This window comes from Salminus brasiliensis, chromosome 2, assembly GCF_030463535.1.
Source record: "Salminus brasiliensis chromosome 2, fSalBra1.hap2, whole genome shotgun sequence".
In the NCBI taxonomy this organism is placed as follows: Eukaryota; Metazoa; Chordata; class Actinopteri; order Characiformes; family Bryconidae; genus Salminus; species Salminus brasiliensis.
Window position 1 is genome coordinate 36,475,058 of NC_132879.1, and position 16,018 is coordinate 36,491,075.

General features: G+C 37.2%; 1 protein-coding gene and 2 long non-coding RNA genes across 3 annotated transcripts; all 3 read left to right on the forward strand.

The window, feature by feature from the left end:
- The first annotated feature begins 93 nt into the window (after positions 1-93).
- atp6v1f (ATPase H+ transporting V1 subunit F) lies at positions 94-3,726 on the forward strand. The gene is made up of 2 exons (XM_072673837.1): positions 94-361; positions 2,948-3,726. The coding sequence occupies exons 1-2, from the start codon at positions 204-206 to the stop codon at positions 3,147-3,149; spliced, it is 360 nt and encodes a 119-aa protein (XP_072529938.1). The 5' UTR covers positions 94-203; the 3' UTR covers positions 3,150-3,726.
- A 5,256-nt stretch (positions 3,727-8,982) lies between these two features.
- LOC140550039 (uncharacterized) lies at positions 8,983-9,428 on the forward strand. Its single transcript, XR_011979045.1, has 3 exons — positions 8,983-9,070; positions 9,214-9,273; positions 9,395-9,428. It is a non-coding gene; the product is annotated as an uncharacterized lncRNA (long non-coding RNA).
- A 4,480-nt stretch (positions 9,429-13,908) lies between these two features.
- Positions 13,909-15,770, forward strand: LOC140550040 (uncharacterized). Its single transcript, XR_011979046.1, has 3 exons — positions 13,909-13,936; positions 15,212-15,226; positions 15,352-15,770. It is a non-coding gene; the product is annotated as an uncharacterized lncRNA (long non-coding RNA).
- Positions 15,771-16,018: the final 248 nt, after the last annotated feature.

The following is a 16,018-nucleotide window of genomic DNA, read 5'->3' on the forward strand; positions in this document are numbered from 1 at the left end:
TTGTGTCTATAACCGTAATAAACACAGAACAAAGAGTCTGATCTGAGATCAGTCCTCTCACTTAGCTCCGCTTCGGATCCTAAAGCGGAAGTGCTGCGGTCAGCTGACTGTAGCATATGATCCAGGGTGAAGGCAGAGAGCGGACAGATTAGTCTTCTTTCTGTCTGTTGTTTTATATTATCTTCACACTGCCGCAATCCGCCATGGCTGGACGGGGGAAATTAATCGCTGTCATAGGAGATGAAGACACCTGTACGGGGTTTCTGCTCGGAGGGATTGGAGAGCTCAACAAAAACCGTAAACCCAATTTCTTGGTGGTGGAGAAGGACACCAGCATCACAGAGATAGAGGAGACCTTCAAGTAAGACCTTCTTCTTACACCAACATCGCGGCGTTTTTTGATTAATCTCTTATTATCTGATGTGGAATTTAGAAACAGAAATGTAGCAATTTAAGTATTATTAGCAAACTAGCACTAGCAGTTCTGTAAGCGTAGCTAAGAGCAGTGCTGCTAGACCTGCTCCATTTCCAGTTCAGTACTGGGGTGAATCGACTCACGATTCTTTAGTACAGTGTGACTAAGCTTCGGATCCGTCCTCTCCCAACATTAATAAACAGCTAAACGTCAACTGGCAGTGTAAAGGCAGATGTTATATGGCATTAGAAGAACGACACTACAGTAAAATGACCGCTGCATCCGTCCGTCATACAGTGGAAGTGCTTTCTGCTCGGGAGGGTCGCTTATGGTCTAATGTTATACAGTATATATGAAGAGTCATTAATGGCTAAATGAGTCTCCATAAAGCACTAACAGATCTTTTGTATTTGAAGGAGTAAAGCTCACTACAACGCTTTATTGTACTAGGGGAAAATACATATATACTATACACACAGTGCTTCAGTTTGCCTCCTATCTGTTAGATAAAGAGAGCCCAAATAAACAAATGATCAATAATAATAAAAAAAATTACATCACAAAAGTTTTCTAGCTTTCAGTAAGTAGTGCGACCTTGTTCAGCAGCTGTAATGTCAACCAAACATTTCTGGTAGCTAAACTGGTGGTCAGTCCTGCACAGTGGGTTGGGAAAAAAATTGGGCCATTCATTTTTACTGATGTCCACAGAACATCCATTCTTCCAGTAGACTTCAAATGTGTCCATGTGGTCGCGAGCAGACTTCCTCCTTTCCAACCTGCCACTTGTACATCATCCTCCTCACAGTGGATTGGTGGAGGCCAAACTATTTAGAAGTGGTGTTCACAATCTGTTTACAGTCCTCAGAAATCTCCTTTGTTCGAGGCATGGCACGATTCCGTAACTGATGAGGACTAAAATTAGACAGTGAAGACCCAAGTCTATGTGTTGAAACATGAGAAAGTCTCAGGTCGCACCTGATTGGAACACCAAACTTTAGTTACCTCTTTAAATAAATTAAATATATAGACAAAATGTGTTTTGTTAAAAATATTTTAGCCTGATTTGTGTATTTGGTTTCTCTTTATCTGGTTTTAGGATTTAGATAAAGATCTGATTACATTGCAAGACAAATTCACACACATTCTCACATTCCAGGATGACTACTGTAGGGTTACCAAATCTAAAATGATCCATGGTCAAACACTGGGACACTGTCTGACTATTAAATTAACTCAGTTCCAGTTCTCTGTGGGCTAAAGTGGACAGGACCTCTCGAGAGACTTGTGTAATCCTTACCTAACAGAGTTGTCCATACACACCTGTATATAGACGGCACATCAGTCAGTTTGGCCTGTTGTAGTGATATGTCAATGCGGCTGCCATATTAGTCCAGGCAAGACTGGAAAAAAGTCTCTATCAGTGTTAGGCTTAAGATAACATTGTAGATGTTTATTTATTAACTCACTGTTATAAGGAATTGTAAAAATTCATATATGGCAAGCTTGGATTTGGATATTTTCCTTGGTTAATATGTGTGGAAACGTCCCTTTACAATTTAACGTACCTAAAATGTATAGAAGGTTTTGTGGATTTTTCTTGTGCTCCAGGTAGAAACATTCACTCAGGTAGAAACTCATTCACTTTAAAATATTGAAAATCAATATTGAAATAGTGTCTTTAAGATCTAAGAATTGACAACCATTAAGAAAATGTAACACAGTCAGCAAATACATATGAAATAGTGAGACACTGGCAGTTAATCTGCTTTCTATATTTTTATAGCAGTGAAAGAATACATATATAGTCCAAGACAGACAAACATGATGCAACTTTACTGATCCACAGAGGGTCAGTTTAAGGTGTTATAGCAGTATAAAATATTTACATGGTTTGGTAAAAAATAATTAGTGAAAATATAGTACAGTAAAACAGTATGGAATTAGGTTTTAAAGTCAGATTAAGGAGTAGTACTAGAACAATACACAGTATAGTGCGTCAGCAAAGCATATTATTATTAGCCTATAAATACAATAAGATGTGGTCTAATAAGTAACACATGATCCAGTGGCCAATACAGAGCCTACGTATATGTATCTGTGGGGTTGACCTTGTTATAAAAAGACAGGGGCACAAACATGCTTTAGGGCAGAAACTGTGTATGCGGTTATTAAGCTAGGAGCATATGCTTTTTTCTGTAGATGTTTACTACTGTTGACCAGTGTAAGCAATGCAAATATGCTGGACAGTGTGTTATCAGTAAAGTTGAAATCCATTCTCGCTATTGGCTCCCTGCTAAATGGACTTGGATGGTATACAGCCATTTAAAGGGTGATTCCAAGTCATAGCCAGTGCAAGTCAATGAAAGAGTGTGTTGCTTTGTGTGTGGTGATGATGTTGAACAGTTTTCTGAATAAAGGTGTTTCCGTGCTCAGTGTGTAGGCAGTATGAGGACAGGTTAGGGACCCTGTGGAATAGAATACAGTCCAACATGTGGTTTCCATGTCTCAAGTGTTGTTCATTCATCAAAACAGGAGTTTCCTGGCTCGCAGTGACATTGGCATCATCCTCATCAACCAGTTCATCGCAGAGATGATCCGCCATGCCATAGATGCCCACATGCAGTCCATCCCTGCCGTTTTGGAAATCCCCTCAAAAGAGCATCCGTACGACGCTTCCAAGGACTCCATCCTGCGCAGGGCCAAGGGCATGTTCTCTGCAGAAGATTTCCGATAAGCAGCAGACCTGCCGGGATCAAGACCTAGCCATGGCAGGGGATGGGAGAGGCAGCATGTATGCTAATGATGGGCAGTAGATTAAAAGTGGCTGATATTTGTTTGGGCTTTCTCCTTTGTCTTGCCTGAGCTAGGTTTGATACAGAATACATCTGTAAGTGTTGTTCAGGTTTATGTTATTCAGTGTCTCTTTATCTGTCATGTTTGAAGAACTGAAATATGGTACATGTTTACCAGAGATCCTAAACCTAACTGGATTGTGTAATTTGTGATTTTGTGAGTACAGTTTTTTTTTTTTTTTTTTTTTTTTTGTTTTGTTCAGGCACAAAAACTTATGTAAATTATATAATCTATACATCTGTTATAGTTATCTTATGCAGGCCATGCAGTCTAACATTCCTTTTTACTTATAGCAGCTAAATTTAAATTATATATAAAGATATAATTAGTGACCTGTTAATAATGCCTCCGTTTTGTTTTGTCTACAATTAAGCACCTGATCAAGTGTGTGTTAACTTATTTGTTGAAAACTGCAAGAGACCTTCTCATGTTCATTAAAGAATAGATGTCAAATCTGATCTTCTAGCAGGTTGTTTTTTTTTAGGACTGTCATGTTCCTATTTACATAAAATAGTACATCATAATATATCAGTATTCATGGTAAGGGGCAGCAGAGCACAACCTAACCCATTTTGTTATTTGGAAAATAATTTTTTGGCCAGACAATCGTTGGTTTGTGTCCTGCCATCAGCAGCTAGAGCCTGAGAGAGCACAATTGGCCTTATTTACTCTGTCTGGGTGGGTAGATGTCTGTCTGTCTGTCTGTCACACTCTCTCTCTTGTAGGATGCTGGCCGGCACAAGCAACACCAAAGCTTGGTTCCCGGCTCTTTCCTCTGAGCACGCTGGTTGCCCGCTGACGTTGCATCAGTGGACGTTCGAAAAGAGGCGGTGGCTGGTTATGCATGTGTTGAAGGACCATCCCAGTGTTGGGAGAATTGCAAGTAATACACGTGGGTTGGGTAATTAACCATCTAAAATTAGGGAAGGTAAAGCATTTAAGCTATAGTAATTATATGTTATATACATCTCAGCTACAAATTAAAAGGGTTTATAATATCTGGGTCAATATTTGACCACTCTTCATAGCACAATTGGCCGAGTTTAATGAGTTCAAAAAAGATCAGACAGTTCATACAAATCACTAAAACCCAATATTGCCATGATTATCATGTCCATGATGAGTATATGTAAACATTTGACTGCATTTTCTTTTTTAATATATATAATTATATATATTTTAAAGGGCTTCGTACGTAAAGCTGTGTTAACACAAAACTACAACTAGCTCTGCTGATACCCACAGGGAGAGATAAAAAAAAAGCATAAAAACACTTCTTGACTTGTAAACAAATTCCACAATTGCAAAGAACCATTTAAGCATACTATGTAGAACCATTGCCTTTACTAAATAAAAAAACTACAAATCCTTATTTTTAGGTGTACACAAATAATTAAAAACACACTGTACGTGTATATGAAACATATATTATATCTTTATTACATATATTACATACATTATAATTACATCTTAATAATATAATAATTATTACATCTATTTTTAAAGCGATAGTCCGTAAATTGGGATTTAGAGACCTCTCTGGTGAGAATGTGTATTTGCATTGAGCATGTGGAGGAGTACTGTTAAAATGGATTTCACATATATAAAACTCCCATGAAAACCTACCAGACCACTCTCTGTTTTTAGAATGAATATATTAGGCTTTTGCCTTTTAGAGACGATCACACAGAACACTGATATCATTTATTAAAATATTTTTTCCCTTCTCACTCAGAAAAACTGTTTTCAGTTGCATTGAATAGACAGACATACTACTAGACATACTACTAGTGTAAATAATCAGAATTTCAGGTATCGTGATGAAAAGTCACCCCACACACTAATGAAAATAATGTCCCTGTCAAGCAAGCTAGGATAGATGGCTGTATTCTTAACCCTACTATTTTGTTCTATTAAATGTTCTTTTTTAACTTTAGTACACCCAGAGTTCCTAGTGAAAAATGACCATTAGAAATGAATGGGTGACTGTAAGAAGTAGATACAATTGAATCAGAATCAGAATCAGAATCAGAATCTCTTTATTTCACCAAGTATGTTACCCATACAAGGAATTTGTCTTGGTGAGAGCAACACGCATGACAAGTAACAAAGAAACACAGGACACAGTCTTAAACTAAAGGAAAATGACACTAAACAATAAATAGGGTAGGGGATAAATTAAAAAAAAAAGTAGAAAGTACTAAAGGTAATAAAGGTAATAAAGAGCTGAAAAATATATTTACAGAAAAGAAAAGGACATCTGTACAGGTGTGCAAAAGTCATAGTGCAAAATAGGCAGAGTGCAAATAACTGTTCAGTCCGGTTTGGTACAGTTCAGTTGTAAGTTTAGAGGTTTACAGTGGGAGGTGACCACTGTGATTGAGGAGCGCTACAGCTCTGGGGAAGAAGCTGTTAGCATGACGTGTTGTGCTGGTTTTGATGGACCGCAGTCTTCTACCCGAGGGGAGTGTCTGGAAGAGGAGGTGTCCAGGATGTGAGGGGTCAGATGTAATCTTGCCAGCCCGCTTCCTCATCCTGCTGGAGTAGATCTGCTGAAGTGATGGCAGGTTACATCCTATGATCCTCTCTGCTGTCCTGATGATGCGCTGGAGTTTGGTTCTTTCTTGTGAGGTGGAGGAACCAAACCAGATAGTTATGGAGGCTGTGATAATGGACTCGATGATCGCTGTGTAGAACTGGATCATCAGGGTCTGTGGCAGGTTGAATTTCTTGAGCTGTCTCAAGAAGTACATTCTTTGGGTTCAAGCACATGGTCATACATCAGATGGACAGAGTTCCTCTCCCACACCCTCACATGCATGTGTCTACAAAGGTTGGTGGAGCAGCGGAGCAGGGGAGGTTCCTCAAGAGGAGACTATTCTTAGAAGAAGAAGATCTCGTACTGTATTTTTGAAATACTGACACTGTCCCAACTCCCGATTGTTCAGTCTGATTGTGAGATTTGGGATTACTCAGATTTTCCCCCCTGTAGAAATTAATGGGATGCAAAAGTTATTGCACCCTTCTTCTGTGCAGATGATACCAATACACTAGTAACACTTAACCAGCCACATGGAGTTCCCACAATCAACTGCTTAGCAACACCTAAGAATCCACCTGACACAACCACCAGGGGCTCCACGGCAACTGCCTAGCAAGCACTAACCGACTCCACAACAACCACCACTGCCTGAAAGTGAGAAGCACGTAAGCTGCGCAATCATTCTGCTGTTTCTTCAGGAAAGGAACTTCTCTAGTTGCCATTGCTCTTTAATGAATGACAGACAAAACTAGAAATAAATGCATTTCCTGATAGAAACATTCATTTGGTAATTTGCTTAATTTTTCAATTTTGCATATTGCCTTTATTCACTAATAAAATTATACTGGTCAATTTTGACTGGCAACAAAAACTATTTTGTGCCACTGCTAAAACAAATGTTGTTGTTAAACGTTGACACACAGTAGTCTGTGATTAGTAAACAGTGCGTTTCATCTGAGTATGTCATAAATAAATAAATAAAAATAAACAAATAAAAAAATGAAGCTGTTTTCATTTAAAAGCTAGTTGTATGAGCACAGACAAATGAAGCCTACTGGCCATAAATAGCCAATATTTAAATGTGTATTATTTACAAGAACTAAAGTTAATTAAGGATCTATCACAACATTGGTTGTTAATATATTTACTATTATGGATTTATAACCCGCTATAACTGGCTGGTCATGTTTGACCAGGAACACAAAACTAGTCAACATGAAAGGAATGCAGGAAAGGAGGGTTAAAATAAGGTCCTGTTGTGCGTGTGTGTATGTGTGTGTGTGTGGCACCAGATGTTCCTGGAAACTATCAGACATGATAGGTTGTGTGAGGGTCACCCATACATTACTCACTGTTGCACAGGCTCTCTGGACTGAGCGTCAATAGACTGTAATAATTGCTTTTTTTTATGGAAATGGACGGTTGAAAAAGTCATTTAGTCCAGGATTAAGCCTAATCTTTCTAGACAAAAGGGGGTTAGAGGCAGTTTTAACATGAAATCATTTCTTGTTCATGCCCAGGCACAATAAAGAATGGTCCTGGGAATGTATTTTCTAACACACAGATGGAAGGAGTTGGAGGTTGCAGGTTTCCAGTATCCAGTACATTGGCTTAACGGTTGCCGTTTTCAGGTTTTCTGCAGATATGATACTCCTCTGAGAAGTGAATGCTGTTACATTGTTATGTGTTAGGAGTGAAAGTTTCATGCTACATTTCTCTATGAGTACAACACCAGGGGGCATCATTGGTCAGTATGGAGAGTACTGACTACTTTATATATCAGGACTTGCCCAAAAAAAGGTTCATTCATGGTTCAGTCTTCCTTTGTGTAATGCTTTAAAAGACAATAACACATAACAGTGATGGTATTGTAGTGAAATATAGTGTAATGTTGAACAGAATGTTGCATCTTTAACTTGAACAGGGGTGTCCAAAACAAAGCCTACACAGACTGTGGCCTTAATGCTGAAACGAAGAAGATCTGGCACTGACACACGGGCACATGCAGCAACACACGACAATGGTCCCTAGCAGATCATGTGAGATATTTCACTCTTGTTTCTTAAATTCAACATCTGAGACTAGACATTTCACAAAATGTACATTAGCCTAATGCACAGTTCTGACATAATATTGCTAATGAATGTGTATTTTCATTGTTAAATATATAAATACTACTAAACAGTCAGTTTATGTGGCAGTCCATGTAATACTAATGCAGTTATTCAAATGTAGAAATCCTAAAATTACCCTTTTTTATGTATGCCATGCAATATTTTAATAAGGACTGGTATTAGAATTAGGACATTAACCATGGTATCAGATCTAAAAGAAAAGTCCCATGGTGTCCCTAAATCCTTCACTCAATCCTGGTAGTCACTGTAAAAAAATAAATAAATGTAAGGCAATTTAATTATTACAAGGTAGTTTTTAACTGTTAGACAGTAAAGTTCACTCAGCTTAAATGTTGTAATGCTACCTTTCAGATTTGTATACAATAAATGAATCCTTTTCCATAATTTTTACTCACTTTCCCTACCAGTTAATATCTTTCTACCTAGCCTGTTATTGATGGCTGTGGCATTGAGATCACCTGGATTTAAACTTATAGTTTCTTGATTGGGTGTGTGTGTGTGTGTGTGGGGGGGGGGGGGGGGGGTAAAAAATGTTTAATTCTCTGTTAAAAAAAAAAATTATGTATGAAAAAATAAGTTTAGTTGAGTCGCTCCAATTTTCTGGTGAGAAAATCACAGAAATAGTTGTTTTCTGTGTAAAAGTGTAGGAGCAGAAGGAAACCAAGGTCATTCACACAGAGCAGTAGGGTGTCACACTTGAACCCTGGTTATAGATGTGTTCTCATGGCTAGTAAACAGTGGGGCGTGATTTATTGTGTGGTGATGTCACTGTGAGGGACCAGCCATGTTCATGACACTGAGACAGACCTATTAATCTACCCTGATGTTTCTTTTTTTTGGTGGTGAAAGCATGTGTCCTTGCTGTACCCACGATAAACTCTGGCCAGGTCTGTGAGAACCATCTACATGGATGAGCCTCTACGTCAAACCAAAGTGTGGGAGATAAACAAGCATTGATTAAGTGTGGGAGTGATTATGGTGTATAAATGGGATCCAGTTATCTGATCCAGGCTCATTTGTTCACCAAGTTGCCAGCATGCTCTGTGCCTGGTCCTTCAGTCTATTTCTCCTGGGTCCTGTTCTAGGATCGCCCCTCTTCCATAATCACACACTAAACAGTGCCAGGTAAGACCCGGTGACTTCAGTGAGCTCAGTCAGATTCTGACATCTAAATTATATATAGATAGTTTTGGAACCTGACTCTAGAAGTGTGGCAGTATGGATGCATGGAAAATGTCAATGAGCAATGTCTTTTTCTTTTACTGAAGTGACTATGTTGTACCTCCCCATCCAATGAATCCAGCTGACAACTCCTCCAGCTCTACAGTGTAAGTATCATGCTCTTATTTCCTGCAAGTGAAATTAATACTTTGATTAGCGGCTCTCGAAGTGTGGCAGAGTGGATGCATGCAAAACGCTAATGATCAATGTCTTTTCCTTTTACTGAAGTGACCATGTTGTACCTCCCCATCCAATTATTCCAGCTGACAACTCCTCCAACTCTACAGTGTAAGTATGATGCTCTTATTTCCTGCAAGTGAAATTAATACTTGGATTAACAGTGAGATTACTTTGGCCAGTACGATTCCCACCTGCTACTCGATAGACTTCATATCAGCATGGTTTATGTCATTATCTTTCTGCAGCTTTCTGAAATGTCAGTGGATTGGAAGGCATTTACAGAATACTCAGATATTTCCAAGGGCTTAAGTACTCACTGGGCTTCCATAAACAACTGTGTGTATACAAATGTTTGAGCATAAAGAAGCATTCTAAAATTATCTAATTTAACTGCAAAGTCTTAGTTCATACAATTTATACAGTACATTTAACAAACAAAGTAGTGTGCTGTGAGTTTACAAAAGACTGAAATTTGTTCAGAAGACTTTGGTTCAGAACACTGCAAGCTTTCTGATTTTGGTAGTCATGCAAAAACATTCTCTTGTGGATCAATTCAAGATCAGTTGTTTTTTATCAGAGCTTTTTTTCATGAGATCCCAAAGTAGAAGAATTGCTAAAAATATGGTAAATGAAATGATCAATAATGATATGGTAAATGAAATGATCATAAATTAAAATTTTAATTGGCAAACTGATCATAATATAAAGTATATTATATTATGTATATAAAGCTGCTTTCCAATGGAAAACCATTTTTGTTCGTTTTTAAGTTTTTTCATGGTTTGAATCCTGTAGCTGCTCTGTGCACTGTGTAAATAATTCTGGTTGAATAGACCAATAGAAATGCTCTAAATTACTTGGAACAAACTCTTATTTTAAATTGACTTCCATTCAAAGTTGAAATCATTTTTTATTCCTCCTGTTACAATATTTCACTAGTCACTAAAATGACTTTGAAAAGTAAATATATATAATAAAAGATTTAAGATTTCATTTTTGAAGTGTGTGCCAAATTTCAGTTTACTTATTTGTGTTTTATAGGTCAGGTAAAATGTCTTCTTATTCATTTACGGAACCTTCACTTGCTGTGAACACACTTCAGAATGATGTAGATTCATTCATAAATCTGTTTTACAAACTTGTTTCTTTATGGGAGGTTTCTTTTTCAGGAGGTCCCAAAGTATTAATTTTGTTAGATTGCAATATATATATATATATATATGATAACCAGATCATCTTAAATCTTGGCAAATTGCTTAAATTACAATTATTTAACTTTCTTTTTACTTGCTTTAAGTGATTTTCACTATAAAAAATGTTCTGTTGGCAAATCATTTTCCTTTCATATACATATATCTTTTCCATTTATCATAATATTTCATTAGTTAATAAATAATTTTTCATTAGTTACTAAAACTACTTTAAGAAGTAAATATATCAGTTTTGAAGGATGTGCCATCACTTATGGTTCCATAAATTAACATCTGTAATAGAGATGTAAATAACCTTTTAAAGGTCTGAAGAACCTTCACTTGCTATAAACACACTTCCACTGGGGACCAAAATTGAGCGAAGCCAGAGAACAACCTATGGCATTGCTTAACGCACCAGTAGAAGCATCCTAATATAGCTTAGTAGCTCTTACTGTAGGATGGACATATGCATATGCACTGCTGTTGATGAAAATAGCTTAACTGCATTAGTGGTATGTTCCTAAATAGGTAGAAAATATATCTTTAAAAGGAATTTTGCACACTGGCTCATTTACTCCAAAAATGACATAAGAACATAAAAACGACATTAGAACATTAGAATTTCTTGGCTAGCCATGATCTACATGGACAAATCATATCTATAAAAATTTTCCATTCATCACAATATTTAACTAGTTTCATAAAGAAATTCACTAAAATTACTTTAATAAGTACATATTACATATTTTGATTTCAGATCAAGGTCTCTTTAGTTTGTTCATATATTAAAAGCAAATACTGAAGGTTGGACATTTACTCGCTTATTAACATTAATTGGTCTCAGTACCTATATAAGCAAATATTTCACAATAATTCCACACATCTACAACGAATAATCAATCAATAAAAGGTACATAATGCTCAGAAAGTTTCACTTGAGCAGTCTACAAAATGACAATTTTGACATCATTCAGTACTTGTAGAAGCAGAACAGTGCCTAATGAAGTATGATGTGAGACACTTACAAAAATACCACCTTTCTAACTACATGGGCAACTTACAAATGATTTAGACTTCTGCATGACTTGGCATGTGTTCATTTTTTTCCCACAGTGGCTGTAAGGGCCTCTCCTGTGGTTCCTCCCAGAACTATACTGCTCTAGATACTGCAGAGTGAGTATACTGTGCACTACCATAATGCATAATACACTCTTACATGGTCATTCCTACCTGTTTGTACAGGTGATTGTATAACCAATATCCATAAGCAAGGAATACCTAGAGTAAGGTCTTTCATCCATATGACTGAGCACAGCACTTATGGGAATCCTTGACCTGTCTGCCTGCAGTTGGAACAACAACAAAAAGAGAACAAGAGGGCAACATCAACAGACCTCTGGTTAGGCCTTGTCCTTGACAGTGTTTCATATGCTATCAGACTTCACCTTGAACACTATGTCAACCGTGATACAATGTGCTAGCTGAAATTTTCTAAGAGTAGGGTCCACTTGAAGGCCACTGGTATCTAGTGGGGTGTTCCCGGTATGCAGTGGTTTGAGAAACGCTCATTAATACTCATGGGGGGAAAATACTAGCCCGTCCACAAAAGAGCTACTGTAGCATGAATTGCTGAAAAAGCTATCTAGGCTATAAGGGTCATTTTGCCCCCTAGAATTAGTTATGGCATTTATGTGGGTTTAGGTACCTAAAATCATTTTTAAATAACCATTTTCACCCCCCCCCCCCCCATTTCCTTTACAATTAAACAGGCCTGATTTATTACTGACTTCAAAACTGATTTATTTAAATGACCACTGTTGTGATTGGCTGCCTTGTACTGTACTTCATTTAAAAAGACATCTGACAAAAAAACTCCTCATATTTGCATCAAATGGTGGAGCTAAACTGCTGTAGGTTGGATACGTCAAAATCTTTTGAAAATCTGGTTTGTTGCTGATATGCACGCTTAAAGAAACAGCTAAGATAACAGCTAACACTAACATAAGCTTAGATACTATGTGACAATTAGCGTTGTATATATAATATTTTTTCTTTCCGATGTGCCGGCCTACCATTTCCCCAATTTGGAGATTCTCCATTTGAATTGGAAACATAAGAGTGCAGTGTTTCATAACAGAAAGGTTTACATAAAGACAATAATTGATTAAGCCATTAAGATATTTCATAGTTTACATTCATTTTAGACCATTTAATTACATTTGTAAAAACATAACTATTAAATAACCAAAATATACAAAATTACAGCTTGTAGTTGCAGCCCCCTCTTCCAAAAAAGTCCTTCAACATGGTAACCTCATCGGGGCGATTGGATTTCAAGTGATTTTTGAGAATTTTGGTTGCTCAAATATAAAAGTCATCTAAAAAAAAGTAGGAACATAAAAATGGAAAACAGTGGAGACATTTTGTAAGGATTAACCTGTGACAGCAGCTTTACATCATTACCAGGTACACATAAATGTGCTTCAAATGGTTCTTTGAACAACGCCATAGAAGAACCTATTCTAGGCCCATAAATTGATGTTTGTAATAGAAATGTGTAAGAATTCTTCACCTTCTGTAAAGGTACAGCACATTCACAAATCATTTGACAAACATGGTATTTTATGAAACCAAAATTGCTTTACATGCTTCAAATGGTTCTTTAAGCAATGCCATAGCATAGCGAAGCACCTCAAATCTTGTAGCACTGAAGCTTCATTTCATTTGTATGAAAGTGTACAACATCCTATGTGTTCTGATCCTAATACAGCATATTAGCTCTTACTATAGGATGGATATATGAGCATATGAGCACTACTGTTGATGAAAATAGCTGAACTGCTTTATCGGTATCTTTCTAAATAGGTAGAAAATATTTGGCTAAAATATATTGCTCCAAATTGGCTTTTAAAAAAGGAGAGAAAGATTTTTGATCAGTAGACTACCTTCAAATGGTGTGAACATAATTTCATGATCTACGCGGGCAAATTACAGAAGGTTTGTTGGAAAGTGTCATTGTAAATGCCAACCCCTTAATGAGCGCTATTTCTACAATGGTCTTTTTCACACAGTCAATACACAAGCCCAAATCAAATGTGGCAATTATCGCTGGCAGAGCAGAAAGACTGCAGGTGATACACACACACACAGTGTGCACATGTGCAGCCTGTACAAGGTAGGTCACTGAAAAGTAAATGAAGGTTAGAGTGCATTTTGACACAGGGGAGACGGGCAGACGGGCACATTGCATCCCTAAAGCAGATTCACTTATACATCCTGTGTTTGCCTGTAATGTGTGTTCTAAATGTGTAAGGAGATTTTATAAATGAAGCACTGGACTGAAACATGTTTTCATGTCTTTTTTTGTCAGAAATTCCACTACTTTCAGTGGAAAACGGTGGGTGGTCCTATTTTTGTATGTTTAAAGTGTAAAGGTACATAAATGTGTACAAAAATCAGTTTATCATTTGTCATGCAAAAACGAAAAACGTTCTGTTCTGTGCAATTTTTTTGCCAAATGTCCATATTCAATTGTCATAAATGTAAAAAAAGTAATAAAATCAAATAAATATAAACATTTGAGGAACATTCAGAAAATAGAAAACTTGAAATATCGCTCAGATTGTTCATGTAACGTTCTACTAACCAAACAATCAGCGACTAAGACTTGAGATATTTGTACTAAAACTGATTTGACACGACTAAACTGCAACTGTTTAAAAGTTTAGCATCCATAGCCTAGCATTATCCACCTAGCTATGATTCCTGTGAATCATGTGAATATAGTGATTTAATTAATCATGCATTTTAACTAACATCTGTTTATTTAAATATGTGCTTCATATTTGTGTTTTTTTTACTTATTTATTTACTTATATGTATTTATTTAGTTGCTTGATTGTATGTTTTCATGTCGTATGCTTAAGTAGTCTAAATATCAGTAATAATAAACCACGACAGGTTTTTCATTAAGCAAAAATAATCTGTTAATTGGCCTCCTAAATACTTCTCAACCATAAGCTCTTGCATAAACTCTGCATATAAACATGTAGATCACAGATATGCCATATGCTGGTCTATAATAGGTGTGTTGCATATGTGTAAATATGCTCCCTGGGAGAGCCAAAGCTAAATATAGTTGTCCTCTTCTAAGAACCTCTGCTGACTGGGTCTTTTTGAGATGCATGTCTTTCTGCCTTTTCTAGAAGGTTACATCATTATCAAGCCAGCACACATTTTTCACATTTAACCTCATGATAGGAGAATACATGAACAACAAAACACCTACCAAGGTCTGGACCTCAGTGTCCTCATCGCTAGTTAAAGCCATGATGATAAATGTTGCATAACTGCTTTCGGAACAGTGCCACACATGCAGATGATACAGATGACATTGGTTGGAAAACAGACTGATGTGGAAAACACATTACAGGGTTGCCCAGTTCCAGTCCTGGAGAGCCAGCATCCAGCAGAGTTAATTTTCCTGCATAAACACACCTGGTTCAGGCCATCTGCTAATGCGTTTAACATCAGCCTTCCAGGACTGGAATGGAGGAACCCTGGCATATTGACTCCTTTACACTATCAAGTTCTACACACTAGTGCTATCAAAAGTTTGATGTTCCTCTCGAACATAAGTAACAAATTCCTTTCACCTTTTTATGTTTAATAGGACATTCAACACTGGGTAAGTAGATCTTTGAATCTCTGCCACTGGCTTGATGGATTTTCTGAGGCTGACTTTAAGATTTGAAGTATGTGTGACGGATTGTGATCTTGAAAACCAGTAACAGCAGTTTTTTTATTTTAAAGACTGGTGCATGCACTACAAGGAGGCTGCTTTTTACCTACATGCGCCGTGCATCACCTGTCCGAGAAGCTACAGAATGGGGACGAGATTGCTGGCAACACCTGGGACCCTTATGGCATAGGGAAGAGATGAGAGCCAAAAAGGAGGAGAGGATCCTTATGACACATTTATTCCAGTGGGATTTAAAGTTATTTAATCAAATTAGGACTGCGGCATGTTGGCAATGTTGCAATGTTGATGATGTAACATGAGCAATGCAGGTTAAGAGAAATGTTTGCTGTCGGGGTCAAAGCATAAGGGGTTTAACTGTATACTACTGTAAAAAGTTGTGTTGAACAGAGCTGTGGAAATGATCTTCTGCATGTATTAACTGATTTGTAATGCAAGGCTCTTCAACTTTAATGCTTCACTCATAGCAAAGCCAGGCTTTGAACACAGTTCAATCACAATGTATTGGCTTGTGTTTGGCTTTAAAAACTCTTTGTTTGAGAATAAAAGCACTGTAGGTCCCTTCACATTTCTCTGCCCCTCTCTCTCAACCCATTAGTTTGTACGTGATTACTGAACAGGAAGGAGAATACCTCCAGTTATGTGGCCATTAACACTGTATGCTGTAGCTCTGCAAACTGTAGCTAGAAAGACATATAGAGGCTTAGATGCCAAACAAAA

Coding starts and splice junctions, on each gene's coding strand:
- atp6v1f (XM_072673837.1), top strand. CDS start 204: ATGGCTGGACGGGGGAAATTAATCGCTGTCATAGGAGATGAAGACACC. Junction 362..2,947: donor GAGATAGAGGAGACCTTCAA/GTAAGACCTTCT, acceptor TCATCAAAACAG/GAGTTTCCTGGCTCGCAGTG.